Genomic DNA, 26,341 nt, shown 5'->3' on the forward strand with positions numbered 1-26,341 from the left:
AGCGACACGGGTTTCGCACGGGTTAACAAATTATACACCTAAGCCTTCACTCTCTATAGGTGAAAACCGCATGAAAATCTAGTTTTCGAGTGTATCGCGAACATACAAACTAAAGATGCAACGGATAGTTGTTTGTCCGGATACCGGATGTTCGGCCTGACCATCGGCCGAATATTCGGTTTCCGGCCGCCGAATATTCGGCCGGATGAACTATACCTACATTTCGGTTTTGCAGGTGCGTATTTTGCAGGTTTGACCTGTTTCCTAGTAAACGTTCGCGCGGACTCATTTCTAGGTTCGAAATGAGTGCGCGTGCAAGTCATTGGAATGATTAAATTGTTTTAAAATAATAAACAAGTACGATTATGACCGTGACTGTTTCTTAATTCCAATTTGTTTACTCCGAAATCAAGCAAAGTTACTATCCGGTATCCGGCCGGGTAGTAGGTCACTATCCGGTATACGGTCGGATTTTAAAATAACGGCCGGATAGGCCGGATACCGGGTAGTAACCGAATGTCTGGTGCATCTCTAATACAAATGGCGAGGGACTTTGTTTTATAAAGGTGTAGTGAAGCTACGAATAAAACTCAAAATTGCTCGTTTATAATTTATTTTCCTTTAAACTTCTGTTCCCACTGTTTTTGCGCTTTCTTGAACCCCTCCACATCTAGCTTCACAGCGATCAGCCGGCCGAACTTAGTGCTGTTAAGCAAATTGCTCTTGTCTGCCAGTTCGGTCATGATCTTGACCTTTTGCTCGAGGGATGCTGCTTCGAAGATGCGTTCTAGGGCTCGGGAGCCGTGCTGGGAGAGAGCTAAGGTTTGGTAGTAGCCCTGTGGAAGAAATGGTAAGTAAGTTTTTGGCAAAAAAAATATTTTTGGTACAAGCTTTTATTGCTGACTGTACTTTTCTTTCCTGTAGGCAATTAATACTCATCGAGACAATTCTAAAAACCCCAAACACAATTAGGTTTCGTTGTTTCATAACAGAGTTCCTATGGCCACCTCCGATCTCCATCATCAGATCAGCTCGATGACACCATAATATTGCATTGTCACCCGACTTACGTATGTATGCAAAATTTCAGCTCAATCGGAAACCGGGAAATGGATCAAATTTAACTTGCAAGATTTGATTACAGACAACGGCTGGTGAAACTAAATAAAAGCTTGTGAAATAGTTATTTGTTTTACAAGGAGGCAAAGTTGTTGCGTAGCTAGTGGTTCAAAAATGAAACCTTGAGCGTTGCGAGGGTTTTCAGGCACGAGGGTTACACAAACTTTGCTCCCGAGTTAAACACTATGACTAGGAGCTGTTCTGGAGTCAGTTCTAGCAGACCTTAGAGAAGTCTATAGCTATTTCACTTTTACCCTGTATGTTCTTCTCTATCACTCTCACCATCACATGTATAGAACTAAGCGATATCTGTGCTATGTTGCGATAAATAATACCAGGAGTTCAGAAAACAGCAAGAACGTTCATCATAGTAATTTTTTGAGAAACAAAGAAAAATCGATCTTAATTATATGGCATTACAGTTGCCTTCTCAATAACAACGCGTATCAGAAGCCAGCTTAAGAGCTAGACACCAGTAGAGACTACAATGGATTTGCGACTTTAACTAGTAGTCATTAAGGTACATTTTTGATTATCCCCAAAAGACAACTGTTCGCGATCAGGCGCCAAATGTAACGCAGTAAAATATATTCGTCTCTCTCTAACCTTCAGCTTCCATATCATCTTGTCTCTCGCCTTCACGCCGACGAACTGCCCCTTGCAGAAGGCATCGGCTATGTGACTGCCCTTGGCGTCGGAGAATATGACGAGGAGCTGTTCCGGAGTCAGCTCTAGCAGACCGTTGACCGCTTTGGCTGGACGCTAGAAAAAATATCAATCAATATATAAAAATATCAATATTATAGAACATTTTTTTTAAACAAATTGACTAAGTCCCACGGTAAACTCAAGAAGGCTTGCGTTGTGGGTACTCAGACAACGATATACATAATATATAAATACTTAGATTCGAACCCGGGACCGTCGGCTTCACAGGCAGGGTCACTACCCACTAGGCCAGACCGGTCGTCAAAATAAACACTCTACTTATCTTTGATTGCAACGAAAATTTGTTATTCTGCTGAATATATTATTAGTTCACTCCGATACAAATGGGAAAAGTAGGAAATTACCTTTTAGAATGAAAACCAACCTGATAATCCAGTATACTTTGCAGTATAACCGATCCGTGGACATTAATGAAGTATTCCTTGTCCAACTTGGAGACTTCCACCCGGTCCGAGGGCAGTAATCGGAGTACGAATACGGGGAAGTACTTTTGATTGTCGGGGGTCACTTTAAGGGCTGACTCTAGACTCTGGAATTAAAAACGGTTATGTTAACCTTGTGAAACCCAACGTGCAATACGATGTACAATAATTGTACAGTCAGCAGCAATAGTAGGCAATTTAGAGATGGTAGACATGTATCTATTGATTTATTCGTGAAAGCAAAGACATGCACAGACATATGTAACTTCGTATAAGACAAGAAAAAGTCATTCTCGAATAGACCTTTAGCCTATGCTCGGCTAGATGTCGTAACGACACCGTTTCATATTTAACAATTTTAACACATAGATATCAGTGAATGAACATGGATCAAAATGATATAAAAATAATAAAATCATTTATCCATATATTTACATTTTATTGATAATTTTATACGTATTCATTTTGAGTTTTAGTCGTGTGTCGATAAATGGCAGTAAATTTACAGTGACTACAAAATTTACTATGACAGGACCCCTCTATACTATCTATTCTTTTTGATAAAAGGTAGCGAGTTTTTTTTTTTAAGACAGTCAGTCTTACAAATGCTTACATTAACAAACTGCGCCTGCCGCGCTTTAACTCTGAGACAGGCTTTGGCGATGGACACTAACACTCCAGTGTTCCCGCAGGCCAACAAATCCGCAAACTTGTTCGACAACTCGTCGAACATCGGCTCCAACTGTAACATAAAAATATTCAGTAAATGTTTAGCAACATTTCTCATTCCAGATTCACCTTCTTATTCCTTCAAAAAAAAATACACTCGCTATTTTATTCCACTAGTCTAGGGATCTCCAAACCTCGGCCCGCGGACCAAATCCGGCCCGCGACGCGTTCCAATCCGGCCCGCCGACACCCAAAGCGTCCGGCCCGCGGGAGCCAAGCTCTTGGAGACCCCTGCACTAGTCTATAGGTACAGTTAATGTTAAAACATACTTAAAATTTCTCCAAGAAACATCAGGACTTACACTCGTCTGCAATCTCGTCAGGGGCAATATTTTTTTTTTCCATAATGTACAGTCAACTGTAAAAATATGGGTGTAGACAACTTACTCAAAAATATGTCCCATAGTACTTAATTCACTGACATAAGAGCTATGGGACATATTTTTGAGATGATTTGTACACCCATATTGAAGTGAAAACTTCTTTAGCGGCGATGTGCACTTTTCGTGATGGGGAAATAATGTTAAACTCGCGAGAGCGTAAGATGTAAGACGCTTCGTAAGACGGACACGTGACCTGATCGAAACTGTTACAATGTCATTGAGTTTTCACTTCTGCCGGCACTCCCGGAGTGCAACCCGTTGTTTTTTTTACAGTTGACTGTAAATTCTATGCTATAATGCGTAGGACTAAAGCCCTGAAAACAGAAGAAGAGAAAATTACTTACATTGAAAACCTGAAAGAAAACTTCTCGCAGACAACTAAGCTCAATCTAACAACAGACATACAAGAATACAGCAACATATTGGAAGATAAAATTACAAAAAGCTTAAAACCAAATAAAAATATGAAGAATAATCAACAAAAAATATTAACTGATGACACACTCAAGATGATATCCAGACGAGCGGAATTACTATCCATCAAAATAAAATCTAAGGAAGATAGAGAAGAACTAAAACAAATATTCAAACAAACAAACAAAGCAATAAGACACGACTATGAGAACCATAGAAGAACAGTTATTGCAAAAAACATGACAACATTTAGGAGTTCCAAGCGTGCCTATAAAGAACTCGCAACTCATAAAAACTGGATTGGACAACTCACAGACAAACAAGGTGAAACCAAAACAAGAGAAGACATCATCAAGCGAGCTACTACCTTCTACCAAGAACTATATAAAAAACCATCAATAGAAACAGAAACTGAAGACCAACAAAAAACTATAGTAGAAGTAGAAACAGCAGTCGAGGCAATAAGTGAGAGGGAAACAGTGAGACACATAAAGAAACTCAAGCCCGAAAAAAGCCCAGGTCCTGATAACCTAACAAATGAGTGTCTAAAAATTGGAGCACCGATATTGGCTACACACTTAACTTCACTTTTTAATATGGCACTAGAATCAGAACAAATTCCAACCCAATGGTGTCAGTCACACATTATACTGTTGTACTAAAAAGGCAACCCACTGGACATTGGAAACTATAGACCCATTAGCCTGCTTGCAACAACATACAAACTTTTTGCATCAATACTATTAAGCAGACTAACACCGAATATTGAAAAAAACCAAGCAATCGAACAAGCAGGGTTCAGACCGGGCTACTCTACAAACGACCACATACAGGCTACAGAACAAATAATAGAAAAATATAAAGAATTCAACAAACCGCTGTATGTGGCGTTTGTAGACTATACCAAAGCATTCGACAGCATAATACATCTTCTAGAAAGAAATTTGACAGAGTTTTGATAGACTATGTCCGAAACTAGTCTGAAAATCGAGTAAATGCTACGTTCTGTGCATAGCATCCCAGCCAATGCAAGTCTGATACCCAGCATCTCAGCAGTTCTGGATAAGCAGCTCCCTAGTGTACTATAATAACCACAGTTCTATCTTCTAGAACGAAGTTTGGCAGAGTTTTGGAGGATTATGTTTGAAATAGTCTTGAAATCGAGAAATAGCTAAGTTCGGAGCTTAGCATCCCAGCCAATGCGGGCTAGATACCTAGCATCTCAGCAGTTCTGTATAGCAAGCACCCTAGTGAATTAGAATACATGCAGTTCTATATTCTAGAACGAAATTTGGCAAAGTTTTGAAAGATAGTCTTTCAAAACTCCGAAAAATGTATCGAAATCGAAGAATTGCTAATTTCTGAGCTTGGCATACCAGCCAATGCAGGGCAGACACCCAGCATCTCAGCAGTTCTGGATAGCCAGCTCTCTGGAGTACTAGAATAAACACAGTTCTATCTTCTAGAAGGAAACTTGACAGAGTTCTGATAGACTACTTATGTCCGAAAATAGTATCGAAATCGAGTAAATGCTAAGTTCTGAGCGTAGCATCCCAGCCAATGCAGGTCTCATACCCAGCATCTCAGCCATTCTGGATAGCCAGTTCCCTAGTGCACTAAAATAACTACAGGTCTATCTTCTAGGAGGAAATTTGGCAGATTTTTGGAGGATTATGTTTGAAATAGTCTCGAAATCGAGAAATAGCTAAGTTCGGAGCTTAGCATCCCAGCCAATGCAGGTCTCATACCCAGCATCTCAGCAGTTCTGGATAGCTAGCTCTCTAGTGCTCTAAAAAACTACAGTTCTATCTTCTAGAAGGAAATTTGACAGAGTTTTGATAGACTATGTCCGAAAATAGTCTGAAAATCGAGTAAATGCTAAGTTCTGAGCGTAGCATCCCAGCTAATGCAGGTCTGATACCCTGCATCTCAGCAGTTCTGGATAGGCAGCTCTCTAGTGCACTAGAAAAACCACAGTTCTATCTTCTAAAACCAAATTTGGCAGAGTTTTGGAGGATTATGTTTGAAACAGTCTCGAAATCGAGAAATAGCTAAGTTCGGACCTTAGCATCCCAGCCAATGCGGGGTAGATACCTAGCCTCTCAGCAGTTCTAGATAGCAAGCACCCTAGTGAATGAGAATACATGCAATTCTATCTTCTAGAACGAAATTTGGCAAAGTTTTGAAAGATAGTCTTCCAAAACTCAGAAAAAAGTATCGAAATCGAGGAATTGCTAAGTTCTGAGCTTGGCATCCCAGCCAATGCAGGTCAGACACCCAGCATCTCAGCAGTTCTGGATAGCCAGCTCCCTAGAGCACTAGAATAACCACAGTTCTATCTTCTAGAACGAAATTTGACACAGTGTTGATAGACTATGTCCGAAAATAGTCTGAAAATCGAGTAAATGCTAAGTTCTGTGCGTAGCATCCCAGCCAATGCAAGTCTGATATCCAGCATCTCAGCAGTTCTGGATAGGCAGCTCCCTTGAGCACTAGAATAACCACAGTTCTATCTTCTAGAAGATAATTTGACAGAGTTTTGACAGTCTATGTCCGACAATAGCCTCGAAATCGAGTAAATGCTAAGTTCGGAGCTGGCATCCCAGCCAATGCGGGCTAGATACCTAGCATCTCAGCAGTTCTGGATAGCAAGTACCCTAAAGCATTAGAATACATGCAGTTCTTTCTTCTAGAACGGAATTTTGCAAATTTTTGAAAGATGGTCTTTCAAAACTACAAAAAAGTATCCAAATCGAGGAATTGCTTAGTTCTGAGCTTGGCATCCCAGCCAATGCAGGTCTAATACCCAGCATCTCAGCATTTCTGGATAGCCAGCTCCTTAGAGCCCTAGAATAATCTCAGTTATATCTTCTAGAAAGAAATTTGACAGAGTTTTGATAGACTATGTCCGAAACTAGTCTGAAAATCGAGTAAATGCTACGTTCTGTGCATAGCATCCCAGCCAATGCAAGTCTGATACCCAGCATCTCAGCAGTTCTGGATAAGCAGCTCCCTAGTGTACTATAATAACCACAGTTCTATCTTCTAGAACGAAGTTTGGCAGAGTTTTGGAGGATTATGTTTGAAATAGTCTTGAAATCGAGAAATAGCTAAGTTCGGAGCTTAGCATCCCAGCCAATGCGGGCTAGATACCTAGCATCTCAGCAGTTCTGTATAGCAAGCACCCTAGTGAATTAGAATACATGCAGTTCTATATTCTAGAACGAAATTTGGCAAAGTTTTGAAAGATAGTCTTTCAAAACTCCGAAAAAATGTATCGAAATCGAAGAATTGCTAATTTCTGAGCTTGGCATACCAGCCAATGCAGGGCAGACACCCAGCATCTCAGCAGTTCTGGATAGCCAGCTCTCTGGAGTACTAGAATAAACACAGTTCTATCTTCTAGAAGGAAACTTGACAGAGTTCTGATAGACTATGTCCGAAAATAGTATCGAAATCGAGTAAATGCTAAGTTCTGAGCGTAGCATCCCAGCCAATGCAGGTCTCATACCCAGCATCTCAGCCATTCTGGATAGCCAGTTCCCTAGTGCACTAAAATAACTACAGGTCTATCTTCTAGGAGGAAATTTGGCAGATTTTTGGAGGATTATGTTTGAAATAGTCTCGAAATCGAGAAATAGCTAAGTTCGGAGCTTAGCATCCCAGCCAATGCAGGTCTCATACCCAGCATCTCAGCAATTCTGGATAGCCAGTTCCCTAGTGCACTAAAATAACTACAGGTCTATCTTCTAGGAGGAAATTTGGCAGATTTTTGGAGGATTATGTTTGAAATAGTCTCGAAATCGAGAAATAGCTAAGTTCGGAGCTTAGCATCCCAGCCAATGCGGGCTGGATACCTAGCATCTCAGCAGTTCTGGATAGCAAGCACCCTAAAGCATTAGAATACATGCAGTTTTGTCTTCTAGAAAAAAATTTGGCAAAGTTTTGAAAGATAGTCTTTCAAAACTCCGAAAAATGTATCGAAATCGAAGAATTGCTAATTTCTGAGCTTGGCATACCAGCCAATGCAGGGCAGACACCCAGCATCTCAGCAGTTCTGGATAGCCAGCTCCCTAGAGCACTAGAATAATCACAGATCTATCTTTTAGAAGGAAATTTGACAGAGTTTTGATAGACTATCTCCGAAAATAGTCTCGAAATCGAGTAAATGCTAAGTTCTGAGCGTAGCATCCCAGCTAATGCAGGTCTGATACCCTGCATCTCAGCAGTTCTGGATAGGCAGCTCTCTAGTGCACTAGAAAAACCACAGTTCTATCTTCTAAAACCAAATTTGGCAGAGTTTTGGAGGATTATGTTTGAAACAGTCTCGAAATCGAGAAATAGCTAAGTTCGGACCTTAGCATCCCAGCCAATGCGGGGTAGATACCTAGCCTCTCAGCAGTTCTAGATAGCAAGCACCCTAGTGAATGAGAATACATGCAATTCTATCTTCTAGAACGAAATTTGGCAAAGTTTTGAAAGATAGTCTTCCAAAACTCAGAAAAAAGTATCGAAATCGAGGAATTGCTAAGTTCTGAGCTTGGCATCCCAGCCAATGCAGGTCAGACACCCAGCATCTCAGCAGTTCTGGATAGCCAGCTCCCTAGAGCACTAGAATAACCACAGTTCTATCTTCTAGAAGGAAATTTGACAGAGTTTTGACAGACTATATCCGGAAATAGTATCGAAGTCTCGAAATCGATTAAATGCTAAGTTGTGAGCTTAGCATCCCAGCTAATGCAGGTCTTATACCCAGCATCTCAGCAGTTCTGGATAGATAGCTCCCTAGAGCTCTAGAAGAAAAATTACAGTCCTATCTTCTAGAAGGAAATTTGACATAGTTTTGATAGACTATCTCCGAAAATAGTCTCGAAATCGAGTAAATGCTAAGTTCTGAGCGTAGCATCCCAGCCAATGCGGGTCCAACACCCAGTATCTTAGCAGTTCTGGATAGCCAGCTCCCTGGAGTGCTAGAATAAACACAGTTCTATCTTCTAGAAGGAAACTTGACAGAGTTCTGATAGACTATGTCCGAAAATAGTATCGAAATCGAGTAAATGTTAAGTTCTGAGCTTAGCATCCCAGCCAATGCAGGTGTGGTACCCAGCATCTCAGCAATTCTGGATAGCCAGTTTTCTAGTGCACTAAAATAACCACAGTTCTATCTTTGTGAGAGTGTTGGAGGATTATGTTTGAAATAGTCTCGAAATCGAGAAATAGCTAAGTTCGGAGCTTAGCATCCCAGCCAATGCGGGCTAGATACCTAGCATCTCAGCAGTTCTGGATAGCAAGCACCCTAGTGCATTAGAATACATGCAGTTCTGTCTTCTAGATCGAAATTTGGCAAAGTTTTAAAAGATAGTCTTTCAAAACTCCGAAAAAAGTATCGAACTCGAGGAATTGCTAAGTTCTGACCTTGGCATCCAAGTCAATGCAAGCCATACACCCAGCATCTCAGCAGTTCTGGATAGCCAGCTCTCTCGAGCACTAGAATAACCACAGTTCTATCTTCTAGAACAAAATTTGACAGAGTTTTGATAGGCTATGTCCGAAAATAGTCTCGAAATCGAGTAAATGCTAAGTTCTGAGCTAGCATCCCAGCCAATGCGGGTCAAACACCCAGCATCTCAGCAGTTCTGGATAGCCAGCTCCCTGGAGTACTAGAATAAACACAGTTCTATCTTCTAGAAGGAAACTTGTAGTGTCCGACCGAAACATGTTTTTTTGCCGAAACCGAAACCGAAACCGAATGTTCGGCTTTGGCTCTAGTTTCGGCCGAAACCGAAACCGAAACCGAAACTTTTGTAGACTTGTTAAAATCGTTGAAAAAATGTCATAAAACCACTTTTTTACACATATTATGGGGCTGTCAACACCCAATATCCTTGAAATGGATGTTACTTAAGCAGTTTTTTAAAGAAAATTACTAGAGTTAGACCAAGATAAATCTGCAACGATTTTGATAACACACGCAGTGCAAGTGTTATTTTAAACGTCAAAACTATGACGTATAAATAAAATTTGCACTAGTTGCACTGCGTATGCTATCAAAATCATTGCAGAATTTTCTTGGTCTAACTCTATTCATTCACCAGTCAAGTTAACATGTAGATACAGGCCATACAGGGTCATCCAAAAAACCAACTAAAAACGCGAGCGCGAAATTTTTTGTTGACAATATCGCAAGGCCGGGTACCAATCTTCACCTGGGCCTAAAAGTCCGAAGTACCCCAGTGAGGCGAACTTTCATGCGAAGTCAAAGCCGTGCTTCAGGCTTCAGGATAAGTAGTTAGCACAGACTCCAACCAATGTCCATTGTATTAAAAAGCGAGACCGCAGGCCGAGCATCGCGCAGCGAGGCCAAAGGCTAAGCTGACGTAGAGGACATGTGGAACACAAACCAATAGTAAATTGAGGTAAAATCACTCATTCGTTCCGATACAATTAGACAGTGTGCGCGTTATAGGTATTGACAGCCTCTTAAGACTGCGTCGACGGTCCAGTGACCGTCGACGCCGACGTCGACGGTGTTTTATAATAAACCAATTAATTTCTGTACCTATACATGAATCAGTATAATATGTAGGTATTAATATTGTTGTCCTACTTATTCCCCAACTTTTGGTCTTATTCCGAAGTACCATTTCGTAACGTATTCCCCAACTTTTGGTCTTATTCCGAAGTACCATTTCGTAAGTTTCGGCCCGGCCGAAAGGTTCGGCCGTTTTTTGGCCGAAACCGAAACTACAGCCGAAACATGATTTTTTGGCCGAAACTGGCCGAAACCGAAACCGAGACCGAACCTTCGGTCGGACACTAGAAACTTGACAGAGTTCTGATAGACTATGTCCGAAAATAGTATCGAAATCGAGTAAATGCTAAGTTCTGAGCGTAGCATCCCAGCCAATGCAGGTCTGATACCCAGCATCTCAGCAATTCTGGATAGGCAGTTCCTTAGTGCACTAAAATAACCACAGTTCTATCTTCTAGAAGGAAATTTGGCAGAGTTTTGGAGGATTATGTTTAAATAGTCTCGAAATCGAGAAATAGCTAAGTTCGGAGCTTAGCATCCCAGCCAATTCGGGCTGGATACCTAGCATTTCAGCAGTTCTGGATAGCAAGCACCCTAAAGCATTAGATTACATGCAGTTCTATCTTCTAGAACGAAAGTTGGCAAATTTTTGAAAGATAGTCTTTCAAAACTACAAAAAAGGATCGAAATCGAGGAATTGCTAAGTTCTGAGCTTGGCATCCCAGCCAATGCAGGTCTAATACCCAGCATCTCAGCATTTCTGGATAGCTAGCTCCCTAGAGCCCTAGAATAATCACAGTTCTATCTTCTAGAAATAAATTTGACGGAGTTTTTATAGACTATGTCCGAAAATAGTCTGAAAATCGAGTAAATGCTAAGTTCTGTGCGTAGCATCCCAGCCAATGCAAGTCTGATACCCAGCATCTCAGCAGTTCTGGATAGGCAACTCCCTTGAGCACTAGAATAACCACAGTTCTATCCGCTAGAAGATAATTTGATAGAGTTTTGACAGACTATGTCCGACAATAGCCTCGAAATCGAGTAAATGCTAAGTTCGGAGCTGGCATCCCAGCCAATGCGGGCTAGATATCTAGCATCGCAGCAGTGCTGGATAGCAAGCACCCTAGTGAATTAGAACAAATGCATTTCTATCTTCTAAAACGAAATTTAGCAAAGTTTTGAATGATAGTCTTTCAAAACTCCGAAAAAAGTATCGAAATCGAGTAAATGCTAAGTTCTGAGCGTAGCATCCCAGCCAATGCAGGTCTAATACCCAGCATCTCAGCATTTCTGGATAGCCAGCTCCCTAGAGCCCTAGAATAATCACAGTTCTATCTTCTAGAAATAAATTTGACGGAGTTTTGATAGACTATGTCCGAAAATAGTCTGAAAATCGAGTAAATGCTAAGTTCTGTGCGTAGCATCCCAGCCAATGCAAGTCTGATACCCAGCATCTCAGCAATTCTGGATAGGCAGTTCCTTAGTGCACTAAAATAACCACAGTTCTATCTTCTAGAAGGAAATTTGGCAGAGTTTTGGAGGATTATGTTTAAATAGTCTCGAAATCGAGAAATAGCTAAGTTCGGAGCTTAGCATCCCAGCCAATTCGGGCTGGATACCTAGCATTTCAGCAGTTCTGGATAGCAAGCACCCTAAAGCATTAGATTACATGCAGTTCTATCTTCTAGAACGAAAGTTGGCAAATTTTTGAAAGATAGTCTTTCAAAACTACAAAAAAAGGATCGAAATCGAGGAATTGCTAAGTTCTGAGCTTGGCATCCCAGCCAATGCAGGTCTAATACCAAGCATCTCAGCATTTCTGGATAGCTAGCTCCCTAGAGCCCTAGAATAATCACAGTTCTATCTTCTAGAAATAAATTTGACGGAGTTTTGATAGACTATGTCCGAAAATAGTCTGAAAATCGAGTAAATGCTAAGTTCTGTGCGTAGCATCCCAGCCAATGCAAGTCTGATACCCAGCATCTCAGCAGTTCTGGATAGGCAGCTCCCTTGAGCACTAGAATAACCACAGTTCTATCCGCTAGAAGATAATTTGATAGAGTTTTGACAGACTATGTCCGACAATAGCCTCGAAATCGAGTAAATGCTAAGTTCTGAGCTTAGCATCCCAGCCAATGCAGGTGTGGTACCCAGCATCTCAGCAATTCTGGATAGCCAGTTTTCTAGTGCACTAAAATAACCACAGTTCTATCTTCTAGAAGGAAATTTGGCAGAGTGTTGGAGGATTATGTTTGAAATAGTCTCGAAATCGAGAAATAGCTAAGTTCGGAGCTTAGCATCCCAGCCAATGCGGGCTAGATACCTAGCATCTCAGCAGTTCTGGATAGCAAGCACCCTAGTGCATTAGAATACATGCAGTTCTGTCTTCTAGATCGAAATTTGGCAAAGTTTTAAAAGATAGTCTTTCAAAACTCCGAAAAAAGTATCGAACTCGAGGAATTGCTAAGTTCTGACCTTGGCATCCAAGTCAATGCAAGCCATACACCCAGCATCTCAGCAGTTCTGGATAGCCAGCTCTCTCGAGCACTAGAATAACCACAGTTCTATCTTCTAGAACAAAATTTGACAGAGTTATGATAGACTATGTCCGGAAATATTATCGAAGTCTCGAAATCGAAAAATAGCTTAGTTCTGAGCTAGCATCTCAGCCAATGCGGGTCAAACACCCAACATCTCACCAGTTCTGGATAGCCAGCTCCCTAGAGCACTAGAATATTCACAGTTCTATCTTCTAGAAGGAAATTTGACAGAGTTTTGATAGGCTATGTCCGAAAATAGTCTCGAAATCGAGTAAATGCTAAGTTCTGAGCGTAGCATCCCAGCCAATGCAGGTCTGATACCCAGCATCTCAGCAATTCTGGATAGGCAGTTCCTTAGTGCACTAAAATAACCACAGTTCTATCTTCTAGAAGGAAATTTGGCAGAGTTTTGGAGGATTATGTTTAAATAGTCTCGAAATCGAGAAATAGCTAAGTTCGGAGCTTAGCATCCCAGCCAATTCGGGCTGGATACCTAGCATTTCAGCAGTTCTGGATAGCAAGCACCCTAAAGCATTAGATTACATGCAGTTCTATCTTCTAGAACGAAAGTTGGCAAATTTTTGAAAGATAGTCTTTCAAAACTACAAAAAAGGATCGAAATCGAGGAATTGCTAAGTTCTGAGCTTGGCATCCCAGCCAATGCAGGTCTAATACCCAGCATCTCAGCATTTCTGGATAGCTAGCTCCCTAGAGCCCTAGAATAATCACAGTTCTATCTTCTAGAAATAAATTTGTCGGAGTTTTGATAGACTATGTCCGAAAATAGTCTGAAAATCGAGTAAATGCTAATTTCTGTGCGTAGCATCCCAGCCAATGCAGGTCAGACACCCAGCATCTCAGCAGTTCTGGATAGCCAACTCCCTAGAGCACTAGAATAACCACAGTTCTATCTTCTAGAAGGAAATTTGACAGAGTTTCGATAGACTATGTCCGGCAATAGTATCGAAGTCTCGAAATCGACTAAATACTAAGTTGTGAGCTTAGCATCCCAGCCAATGCGGGTCAAACACCCAGCATCTCAGCAGTTCTGGATAGCCAGCTCCCTGGAGTACTAGAATAAACACAGTTCTATCTTCTTGAAGGAAATTTGACAGAGTTTTGATAGACTATCTCCGAAAATAGTCTCGAAATCGAGTAAATGCTAAGTTCTGAGCGTAGCATCCCAGCCAATGCAGGTCTAATACCCAGCATCTCAGCATTTCTGGATAGCCAGCTCCCTAGAGCCCTAGAATAATCACAGTTCTATCTTCTAGAAATAAATTTGACGGAGTTTTGATAGACTATGTCCGAAGATAGTCTGAAAATCGAGTAAATGCTAAGTTCTGTGCGTAGCATCCCAGCCAATGCAAGTCTGATACCCAGCATCTCAGCAGTTCTGGATAAGCAGGCTGGGATGCTACGCTCAGAACTTAGCATTTACTCGATTTCGATACTTTTTTCGGAGTTTTGAAAGACTATCATTCAAAACTTTGCTAAATTTCGTTTTAGAAGATAGAAATGCATTTGTTCTAATTCACTAGGGTGCTTGCTATCCAGCACTGCTGCGATGTCTAGCCCGCATTGGCTGGGATGCCAGCTCCGAACTTAGCATTTACTCGATTTCGAGGCTATTGTCGGACATAGTCTGTCAAAACTCTATCCAATTATCTTCTAGCGGATAGAACTGTGGTTATTCTAGTGCTCAAGGGAGTTGCCTATCCAGAACTGCTGAGATGCTGGGTATCAGACTTGCATTGGCTGGGATGCTACGCACAGAACTTAGCATTTACTCGATTTTCAGACTATTTTCGGACATAGTCTATCAAAACTCCGACAAATTTATTTCTAGAAGATAGAACTGTGATTATTCTAGGGCTCTAGGGAGCTAGCTATCCAGAAATGCTGAGGTGCTGGGTATTAGACCTGCATTGGCTGGGATGCCAAGCTCAGAACTTAGCAATTCCTCGATTTCGATCCTTTTTTGTAGTTTTGAAAGACTATCTTTCAAAAATTTGCCAACTTTCGTTCTAGAAGATAGAACTGCATGTAATCTAATGCTTTAGGGTGCTTGCTATCCAGAACTGCTGAAATGCTAGGTATCCAGCCCGAATTGGCTGGGATGCTAAGCTCCGAACTTAGCTATTTCTCGATTTCGAGACTATTTAAACATAATCCTCCAAAACTCTGCCAAATTTCCTTCTAGAAGATAGAACTGTGGTTATTTTAGTGCACAAAGGAACTGCCTATCCAGAATTGCTGAGATGCTGGGTATCAGACCTGCATTGGCTGGGATGCTACGCTCAGAACTTAGCATTTACTCGATTTCGATACTATTTTCGGACATAGTCTATCAGAACTCTGTCAAGTTTCCTTCTAGAAGATAGAACTGTGTTTATTCTAGTACTCCAGGGAGCTGGCTATCCAGAACTGCTGAGATGCTGGGTGTTTGACCCGCATTGGCTGGGATGCTAGCTCAGAACTTAGCATTTACTCGATTTCGAGACTATTTTCGGACATAGCCTATCAAAACTCTGTCAAATTTCCTTCTAGAAGATAGAACTGTGAATATTCTAGTGCTCTAGGGAGCTGGCTATCCAGAACTGGTGAGATGTTGGGTGTTTGACCCGCATTGGCCGGGATGCTAGCTCAGAACTAAGCTATTTTTCGATTTCGAGACTTCGATAATATTTCCGGACATAGTCTATCATAACTCTGTCAAATTTTGTTCTAGAAGATAGAACTGTGGTTATTCTAGTGCTCGAGAGAGCTGGCTATCCAGAACTGCTGAGATGCTGGGTGTATGGCTTGCATTGACTTGGATGCCAAGGTCAGAACTTAGCAATTCCTCGAGTTCGATACTTTTTTCGGAGTTTTGAAAGACTATCTTTTAAAACTTTGCCAAATTTCGATCTAGAAGACAGAACTGCATGTATTCTAATGCACTAGGGTGCTTGCTATCCAGAACTGCTGAGATGCTAGGTATCTAGCCCGCATTGGCTGGGATGCTAAGCTCCGAACTTAGCTATTTCTCGATTTCGAGACTATTTCAAACATAATCCTCCAACACTCTCACAAAGATAGAACTGTGGTTATTTTAGTGCACTAGAAAACTGGCTATCCAGAATTGCTGAGATGCTGGGTACCACACCTGCATTGGCTGGGATGCTAAGCTCAGAACTTAACATTTACTCGATTTCGATACTATTTTCGGACATAGTCTATCAGAACTCTGTCAAGTTTCCTTCTAGAAGATAGAACTGTGTTTATTCTAGCACTCCAGGGAGCTGGTTATCCAGAACTGCTAAGATACTGGGTGTTGGGCCCGCATTGGCTGGGATGCTACGCTCAGAACTTAGCATTTACTCGATTTCGAGACTATTTTCGGAGATAGTCTATCAAAACTATGTCAAATTTCCTTCTAGAAGATAGATCTGTGATTATTCTAGTGCTCTAGAAAGCTGTCTATCCAGAACTGCTGAGATGCTGGGTGTCTGCCCTGCATTGGCTGGTATGCCAAGCTCAGAAATTAGCAATTCCTCGATTTCGATACATTTTTCGGAGTTTTGAAAGACTATCTTTCAAAACTTTGCCAAATTTCGTTCTAGAAGATAGAACTGCATGTATTCTAATTCACTAGGGTGCTTGCTATACAGAACTGCTGAGATGCTAGGTATCTAGCCCGCATTGGCTGGGATGCTAAGCTCCGAACTTAGCTATTTCTCGATTTCAAGACTATTTCAAACATAATCCTCCAAAACTCTGCCAAACTTCGTTCTAGAAGATAGAACTGTGGTTATTATAGTACACTAGGGAGCTGCTTATCCAGAACTGCTGAGATGCTGGGTATCAGACTTGCATTGGCTGGGATGCTATGCAAAGAACGTAGCATTTACTCGATTTTCAGCCTAGTTTCGGACATAGTCTATCAACAATGTGTCAAATTTCTTTCTAGAAGATAGAACTGTGATTATTCTAAGGCTCTAGGGAGCAGGCTATCCAGAAATGCTGAGATGCTGGGTATTAGACCTGCATTGGCTGGGATGCCAAGCTCAGAACTAAGCAATTCCTCGATTTGGATACTTTTTTGTAGTTTTGAAAGACTATCTTTCAAAAATTTGCAAAATTCCGTTCTAGAAGAAAGAACTGCATGTATTCTAATGCTTTAGGGTACTTGCTATCCAGAACTGCTGAGATGCTAGGTATCTAGCCCGCATTGGCTGGGATGCCAGCTCCGAACTTAGCATTTACTCGATTTCGAGGCTATTTTCGGACATAGACTGTCAAAACTCTGTCAAATTATCTTCTAGAAGATAGAACTGTGGTTATTCTAGTGCTCAAGGGAGCTGCCTATCCAGAACTGCTGAGATGCTGGATATCAGACTTGCATTGGCTGGGATGCTACGCACAGAACTTAGCATTTACTCGATTTTCAGACTATTTTCGGACATAGTCTATCAACAATGTGTCAAATTTCTTTCTAGAAGATAGAACTGTGATTATTCTAAGGCTCTAGGGAGCAGGCTATCCAGAAATGCTGAGATGCTGGGTATTAGACCTGCATTGGCTGGGATGCCAAGCTCAGAACTAAGCAATTCTTCGATTTGGATACTTTTTTGTAGTTTTGAAAGACTATCTTTCAAAAATTTGCAAAATTTCGTTCTAGAAGATAGAACTGCATGTATTCTAATGCTTTAGGGTGCTTGCTATCCAGAACTGCTGAGATGCTAAGTATCCAGCCCGCATTGGCTGGGATGCTAAGCTCCGAACTTAGCTATTTCTCGATTTTGAGACTATTTCAAACATAATCCTCCAAAAATCTGCCAAATTTCCTTCTAGAAGATAGAACTGTAGTTTTTCTAGAGCACTAGAGAGCTAGCTATCCAGAACTCCTGAGATGCTGGGTATCAGACCTGCATTAGCTGGGATGCTACGCACAGAACTTAGCGTTTAGTCGATTTTCAGACTATTTTCGGAGATAGTCTATCAAAACTCTGTCAAATTTCCTTCTAAAAGATAGATCTGTGATTATTCTAGTGCTCTAGGGAGCTGGCTATCCAGAACTGCTGAGATGCTGGGTGTCTGCCCTGCATTGGCTGGTATGCCAAGCTCAGAAATTAGCAATTCTTCGATTTCGATACATTTTTCGGAGTTTTGAAAGACTATCTTTCAAAACTTTGCCAAATTTCGTTCTAGAAGACAAAACTGCATGTATTCTAATGCTTTAGGGTGCTTGCTATCCAGAACTGCTGAGATGCTAGGTATCCAGCCCGCATTGGCTGGGATGCTAAGCTCCGAACTTAGCTATTTCTCGATTTCGAGACTATTTCAAACATAATCCTCCAAAAATCTGCCAAATTTCCTCCTAGAAGATAGACCTGTAGTTATTTTAGTGCACTAGGGAACTGGCTATCCAGAATGGCTGAGATGCTGGGTATGAGACCTGCATTGGCTGGGATGCTACGCTCAGAACTTAGCATTTACTCGATTTCGATACTATTTTCGGACATAGTCTATCAGAACTCTGTCAAATTTCCTTCTAGAAGATAGAACTGTGTTTATTCTAGTACTCCAGAGAGCTGGCTATCCAGAACTGCTGAGATGCTGGGTGTCTGCCCTGCATTGGCTGGTATGCCAAGCTCAGAAATTAGCAATTCTTCGATTTCGATACATTTTTCGGAGTTTTGAAAGACTATCTTTCAAAACTTTGCCAAATTTCGTTCTAGAATATAGAACTGCATGTATTCTAATTCACTAGGGTGCTTGCTATACAGAACTGCTGAGATGCTAGGTATCTAGCCCGCATTGGCTGGGATGCTAAGCTCCGAACTTAGCTATTTCTCGATTTCAAGACTATTTCAAACATAATCCTCCAAAACTCTGCCAAACTTCGTTCTAGAAGATAGAACTGTGGTTATTATAGTACACTAGGGAGCTGCTTATCCAGAACTGCTGAGATGCTGGGTATCAGACTTGCATTGGCTGGGATGCTATGCACAGAACGTAGCATTTACTCGATTTTCAGACTAGTTTCGGACATAGTCTATCAAAACTCTGTCAAATTTCTTTCTAGAAGATATAACTGAGATTATTCTAGGGCTCTAAGGAGCTGGCTATCCAGAAATGCTGAGATGCTGGGTATTAGACCTGCATTGGCTGGGATGCCAAGCTCAGAACTAAGCAATTCCTCGATTTGGATACTTTTTTGTAGTTTTGAAAGACCATCTTTCAAAAATTTGCAAAATTCCGTTCTAGAAGAAAGAACTGCATGTATTCTAATGCTTTAGGGTACTTGCTATCCAGAACTGCTGAGATGCTAGGTATCTAGCCCGCATTGGCTGGGATGCCAGCTCCGAACTTAGCATTTACTCGATTTCGAGGCTATTGTCGGACATAGACTGTCAAAACTCTGTCAAATTATCTTCTAGAAGATAGAACTGTGGTTATTCTAGTGCTCAAGGGAGCTGCCTATCCAGAACTGCTGAGATGCTGGATATCAGACTTGCATTGGCTGGGATGCTACGCACAGAACTTAGCATTTACTCGATTTTCAGACTATTTTCGGACATAGTCTATCAACACTGTGTCAAATTTCGTTCTAGAAGATAGAACTGTGATTATTCTAAGGCTCTAGGGAGCAGGCTATCCAGAAATGCTGGGATGCTGGGTATTAGACCTGCATTGGCTGGGATGCCAAGCTCAGAACTTAGCAATTCCTCGATTTCGATACTTTTTTGTAGTTTTGAAAGACTATCTTTCAAAAATTTGCAAAATTTCGTTCTAGAAGATAGAACTGCATGTATTCTAATGCTTTAGGGTGCTTGCTATCCAGAACTGCTGAGATGCTAAGTATCCAGCCCGCATTGGCTGGGATGCTAAGCTCCGAACTTAGCTATTTCTCGATTTTGAGACTATTTCAAACATAATCCTCCAAAAATCTGCCAAATTTCCTTCTAGAAGATAGAACTGTAGTTTTTCTAGAGCACTAGAGAGCTAGCTATCCAGAACTCCTGAGATGCTGGGTATCAGACCTGCATTAGCTGGGATGCTACGCACAGAACTTAGCATTTAGTCGATTTTCAGACTATTTTCGGACATAGTCTATCAAAACTCTGTCAAATTTCTTTCTAGAAGATAGAACTGAGATTATTCTAGGGCTCTAAGGAGCTGGCTAACCAGAAATGCTGAGATGCTGGGTATTAGACCTGCATTGGCTGGGATGCCAAGCTCAGAACTAAGCAATTCTTCGATTTGGATACTTTTTTGTAGTTTTGAAAGACTATCTTTCAAAAATTTGCAAAATTTCGTTCTAGAAGAAAGAACTGCATGTATTCTAATGCTTTAGGGTGCTTGCTATCCAGAACTGCTGAGATGCTAGGTATCCAGCCCGCATTGGCTGGGAATGGGATGCTAAGCTCCGAACTTAGCTATTTCGAGACTATTTCAAACATAATCCTCCTAAACTCTGCCAAATTTCGTTCTAGAAGATAGAACTGTGGTTATTCTAGTACACTAGGGAGCTTCCTATCCAGAACTGCTGAGATGCTGGGTATCAAACCTGCATTGGCTAGGATACTACGCTCAGAACTTAGCGTTTACTCGATTTCGAGACTATTTTCGGAGATAGTCTATCAAAACTGTATCAAATTTCCTTCTAGAAGATAGAACTGTAATTTTTCTAGAGCACTAGGAAGCTAGCAATCCAGAACTGCTGAGATGCTGGGCATCAGACCTGCATTAGCTGGGATGCTAAGCTCACAACTTAGCATTTAGTCGATTTCGAGACTTCGATACTATTTCCGTATATAGTCTATCAAAACTCTGTCAAATTTCCTTCTAGAAGATAAAACTGTAATTATTCTAGTGCTCTAAAGAGCTGGCTATCCAGAACTGCTGAGATGCTGAGTGTCTGACCTGTATTGGCTGGGATTCCAAGCTCAGAAATTAGCAATTCCTCGATTTTGATAGATTTTTCGGAGTTTTGAAAGACTATGTTTCAAAAATTTGCAAAATTTCGTTCTAGAAGATAGAACTGCATGTATTCTTATTCAGTAGGGTGCTTGCTATCCAAAACTCCTGAGATGCTATGTATCTACCCCGCATTGGCTGGGATGCTAAGCTCCGAACTTAGCTATTTCTCGATTTCGAGACTGTTTCAAACATAATCCTCCAAAACTCTGCCAAATTTCGTTTTAGAAGATAGAACTGTAGTTATTCTAGTGCACTAGAGAGCTGCCTATCCAGAACTGCTGAGATGCAGGGTATCAGACCTGCATTTGCTGGGATGCTACGCTCAGAACTTAGCATTTACTCGATTTCGAGACTATTTTCGGAGATAGTCTATCAAAACTCTGTCAAATTTCCTTCTAAAAGATAGACCTGTGGTTCTTCTAGTGCTCTAGGGAGCTGGCTATCCAGAACTGCTGAGATGCTGGGTGTCTGCCCTGCATTGGCTGGTATGCCAAGCTCAGAAATTAGCAATTCCTCGATTTCGATACATTTTTCGGAGTTGTGAAAGACTATCTTTTCAAAACTTTGCCAAATTTCGTTCTAGAAGATAGAACTACATGTATTCTAATTCACTAGGGTGCTTGCTATACAGAACTGCTGAGATGCTAGGTATCTAGCCCGCATTGGCTGGGATGCTAAGCTCCGAATTTAGCTATTTCTCGATTTCGAGACTATTTCAAACATAATCCTCCAAAACTCTGCCAAACTTCGTTCTTGAAGATAGAACTGTGGTTATTATAGTACACTAGGGAGCTGCCTATCCAGAACTGCTGAGATGCTGGGTATCAGACTTGCATTGGCTGGGATGCTACGCTCAGAACTTAGCGTTTACTCGATTTTCAGACTATTTTCGGACATAGTCTATCAAAACTGTGTCAAATTTCCTTCTAGAAGATAGAACTGTGGTTATTCTAGTGCTCTAGGGAGCTGACTATCCAGAACTGCTGAGATGCTAGGTATCTAGCCCGCATTGGCTGGGATGCCAGCTCCGAACTTAGCATTTACTCGATTTCGAGACTATTTTCGGACATAGTCTATCAAAACTCTGTCAAATCATCTTCTAGAAGATAGAACTGTGGTTATCCTAGTGCTCAAGGAAGCTGCCTATCCAGAACTGCTGAGATGCTGGGTATCAGACCTGCAATGGCTGGGCTGCTACGCTCAGAACTTAGCATTTAATCGATTTTGAGAATATTTTCGGAGATATTCTACCAAAACTCTGTCAAATTTCCTTCTAGAAGATAGAACTGTGGTTATTCTTGTGCACGTGGGAGCTCGCTATCCAGAACTGCTGAGATGCTGGTTGTCAAAACTCGGATTTTTGCTCAAACTTAGCATTAATCAAAATTTACCTAGAATTATTTTTCATGTTCGTGTCCCATACATATATGAAAATTTTTTTTTTACAGTTTTGACCAGAACTCATTATATATCGTCTAGAAATGTTAGTATCTTTCATTTAAATGCTATTTCGAGGCTGTGGAGTGGGTAATGGCTGGGATGCTGGAGTGTCAAAATGTGAAGTTAGCATCTCATTGTAAAATTTCATTTTTTTCGCGAAAATGAGCAGAACTATTTAAAAAAACCATCTAGAACTGTAGAACTATTAGGGATGCTACTAGAACTCTCATAAAAGTTTGAGATGCTAGCATTTGATATGCTAGGTTCACACACACAAGGAGCATCTTGAAGTTAAGGAGAATCCAGAAAACAAGAAATGAAGAAATAAGGAAGAAAACTAAGCTGACAGATGCCCTTCAACATGCACTATCCCAGAAATGGAAATGGGCAGGACATTTGGCGAGATACCGAGACAAGAGATGGACTCTCCATGCAACCAGATGGCCAGGCCCCACGGGAAAGAGAAAGGCAGGAAAACCACGAAAAAGATGGGCTGACGACATTGTGGAGGCAGCGGGAAGGGACTGGATGGATACCGCACAAAATAGATTAAAATGGCAAAGCTTGGAGGAGGCCTTTACCCAAACAGGGACCACAAAAAATTAAAGAAATATATATAGTTTGAAATGAAAAAATGTAAATTGTGGAAAAGAAAAGGCTATATAATATAATAATAATAATGCGTAGGACTCACCTCCTCCTTGATCTGACAGTTGTCGAACAGCCTCTGAACCGTGTAGTTTAACATCGGCATACAAGCTAACTGCTCCAGTCTGTTGATGAAGCATTTCGCATATATCTGTGTGTACATCTTCTTCTTTGCCACTAGCAGCGCTGCTTCTAGTAATCTGAAAATTGAAGGCAAATATATTAATAATATTCTAAATATCACTCCATCTAAAGCAAAGTCCCCCGCTGCGTCTGTCTGTTTGTCTTTATGTACTCAACAACTACTGAACGGACTTTCATGCGGTTTTCACCTATCAATAGAGTGATTCTTGAGGAAGGTGTTTTTATAAAACTTTGTTATTATTATGTTAGTTTGGTTTGAAAATTTTAATGTAGATGGTATAACGGTTATGAAAATTTTACATTAAAGGTTATACAGGTTATACTATAACCTCATTAACACCTTTGCTGTGGCAATTAGTGTAACCGTAATTCTTATTCGTCTTTCGACCCTATACTGCAATGAACATGTTAATTAGTTCCAGTACAATTTAAAAAAAAGTCATAACATAGAAAAGAGGGTTACCGAGTAGTGGGACCCACAGTACACCATAAATGGTGTGATGCAGGCCGGGTTTCAGATAGACAGAAAAGGAGATGGCAGGACGACTTGGAGGCATATTATCCGGATTGACGGGAAAAGTACAAACAACAGTGTTGAGTGGAGGAGAGGGGAGGCTTTTGCCCAGTAGTGGGACACTAAACTAAGCTAGCTAAAAAAACAAAAATCTTATATTACCTGACCGCAGGTTCTGACTCAAACACAGGTGGTAGCGAGCCACTCTTAACAATGCTTTCTTGATTTTCCTCATCTAAATCCACCTTCGCCTCCTTCTTATCATCAGTATCATTACCGTTTGAAACCCAATTGTCTGGAGCAAAGCTTTCATTCAACAACTGCTTCAACAAATCCCTCGTCAAGTTTTTATCAACATTCTTAATGGCATACAGCAACACTTGTAACAAACCGGAGGTTAAATTCTGATAAGGTAAGTCTTTAAACTGCGGCCACACTGATAACCTTCTCGCAAACTCTGTTACTAACTCCTTATAATCATCCGGCACATTTTTGTACACCATTTTCTTTATAAACGGTGACGGTGGCGTCTGCTTATCAGTTTTCTCTATAACAAACATGTTTGCTTTAGGCTTTTCGTTCGGTAGCAATGTGATTCCGCTGAGACATTTTAAAGCGCTTCTCAAAATATGATTAGCATAATTATCCCAGACGAAGTCTTCCAAATTATTTAAAGCGTATTTACATATCTTTAAAGCGAATTCATAGCAGTTTTTAACATGGCCGTCACTGTATTTGGATTGTTTTGGTTCTAATTTTATCTTTTTCTTCGGTACTTCATTGTCACTTTCCTCGTCACTTTCCTCGTTTGTTTCTCCTGTTTGTAAATGATCAGTTGCTCGCTCGCTCGCTACCCTTAAAACAGTCTCAACAACATGGCTCGTGAAATTATCAGAGCAGAGCCTACGTAGTTCTGGGTGTAACACTTCAAAGTACCGTTCCAAGTCTTCGGGAGATGAGTAGGGTAGCAGTAACTCTACGACTCGGCAGCCAAGTTGATTGCCGATTATGTTTAGTTCTTCTCCTTTTGTTCGGTCCAATACATTGTTTACTAAGCTCTCTGAAATGACATAATTTTATTAATTACATATAATCTACAAAACATTTTTTAGTTTACTTATATAATTTCCAATGCACATAAATAATGATTAACCCATCGAACACCTGGTCCCGTCTTAGACAATTTGAACTGTAATTTACGATTTCAAGGTTATCAATTCAGTAGCATATTTTTGACAAGCATTTGAGGGGTTAATGTATAACAACAATTCGCATAAAATATAATATAAGCACATTTTTTCTCTAAAACAAGGTATTTAGGTATTCTGATACAAGTACTAAGTCTAAGTACTTAGATTAGATTATCTAAACAGATTTTTACTCATGAAGAATCATAACTGAATAGAAAACCATAATTTTACTGTCTGCAGCCTAACCAAATTGTCTGCTTATTTATTTAGTTATTTAGAAATTTAATTCAGGCAACAAGGCCCATATTACAAATACCTTACAGACTAACATACAACATTTATAACTTTTGCGTACAAAAATAAGAAGTCAAGGACTCAACTTACGCCTTTGATCTTCATCCTCGATACGGTTTCATAGCATCCAGAATGAAATAGCATTCAGTAGCATATTTTTGACAAGCATTCGACGGGTAATGTATAACAACAATTCACATAAAATATAATTTTTCTCTAACACTAGGTATTGAGGTATTCTGATACAGGCAAATTACTAAGTCTAAGTACTTATATTAGATTATCTAAACACATTTTGAATCATAAGGAATCAAAACTGACTTGAAAACTGTAATTTTATTGTCAGTAGCATAACCAAATTGTCTGGTTATTTATTAGTTATAGTTCAAGGACTCGACTTACGTCTTTGATCTTCATCCTCGATACCTGTTTTCATAGCATCCAGAATCCCCAAGAAATATTGGTACAACTCTTCACTCATTTTGGTGCCTCTGCCCCACTGGCCTTTCTTAGCGTACTTTTTAGCATTTTTAAGGAAATTCTTGGGCTTTTTCTTATTTTTACGTTTGTTGGGATCACTTTGCACTTCATTTTGAACTTCCTCACTCATATTCGAGTTAATTAATCTTTTATTTTGGAATAAATACAGCAAGTATGCGCAATGTTTACAATTTTATAGGTTATACGTCAGTTTCAAGCATGGAGGTGTCACTTGTCTATTTGACACAATTGACATGTGTTAAGGCTTCTACAGACGCTGCAACAAATGACATGCAATGTTAGATATAGATGGTCAAGCAAATCTTGTCAGTAGAAAAAGGCGCGAAATTCAAATTTTCTATGAGACGCTATCCCTTCGCGCCTACATTTTTCAAATATGCCGCCTTTTTCTACTGACAAGATCTGCTTGACCAAGTATAATTGCCGGCTAAGTAGGACCAACGAATTCATACAATCGATCAAACGCCGCAATGTATCACAAATTTAATGATTACCAGTGACGTTTGAAGAGGCCATTACGTTCAGGTAAAACGAATAGCTTAAAAGGTTTGAAGAGGGCATGTCTTAATTTACTTCAAAAAGCTCGGAGTAATTAACAATGGAGCCGCCATTAACAGGCGTTCCCCTCTGTCGAAAAAAGGCGGCCAATGGTCAACCATATGTATGGACTGACGTTTATCTGACATGACGTACCTATACATTTGATGTGCCCCTCCCCCGCAAAAAACGGCAGACTATTTTGTACCGAAAATTTTAGACATGGCGTCTCCGTTG

At 40.5% G+C, this 26,341-nt stretch overlaps 1 protein-coding gene across 1 annotated transcript; it reads right to left on the bottom strand.

Moving 5' to 3' along the window:
• Window positions 1–605: 605 nt before the first annotated feature.
• On the bottom strand, window positions 606–25,807 carry LOC134673853 (nucleolar protein 9). Its single transcript, XM_063531892.1, has 7 exons — window positions 25,469–25,807; window positions 23,745–24,642; window positions 22,971–23,124; window positions 2,884–3,012; window positions 2,213–2,377; window positions 1,726–1,881; window positions 606–836 (listed from the first exon to the last, which is right to left on the bottom strand). Exons 1-7 carry the CDS (start codon window positions 25,674–25,676, stop codon window positions 612–614), a joined length of 1,935 nt encoding a protein of 644 aa, XP_063387962.1. The 5' UTR covers window positions 25,677–25,807; the 3' UTR covers window positions 606–611.
• Window positions 25,808–26,341: the final 534 nt, after the last annotated feature.

The sequence above is a fragment of the Cydia fagiglandana genome, chromosome 19, assembly GCF_963556715.1.
Source record: "Cydia fagiglandana chromosome 19, ilCydFagi1.1, whole genome shotgun sequence".
Lineage (NCBI taxonomy): Eukaryota > Metazoa > Arthropoda > Insecta > Lepidoptera > Tortricidae > Cydia > Cydia fagiglandana.

Coding starts and splice junctions, on each gene's coding strand:
- LOC134673853 (XM_063531892.1), bottom strand. CDS start 25,676: ATGAGTGAGGAAGTTCAAAATGAAGTGCAAAGTGATCCCAACAAACGT. Junction 2,378..2,883: donor GGCAGGCGCAGTTTGTTAAT/GTAAGCATTTGT, acceptor TTTTAATTCCAG/AGTCTAGAGTCAGCCCTTAA. Junction 837..1,725: donor AGATGATATGGAAGCTGAAG/GTTAGAGAGAGA, acceptor TTTCTTCCACAG/GGCTACTACCAAACCTTAGC.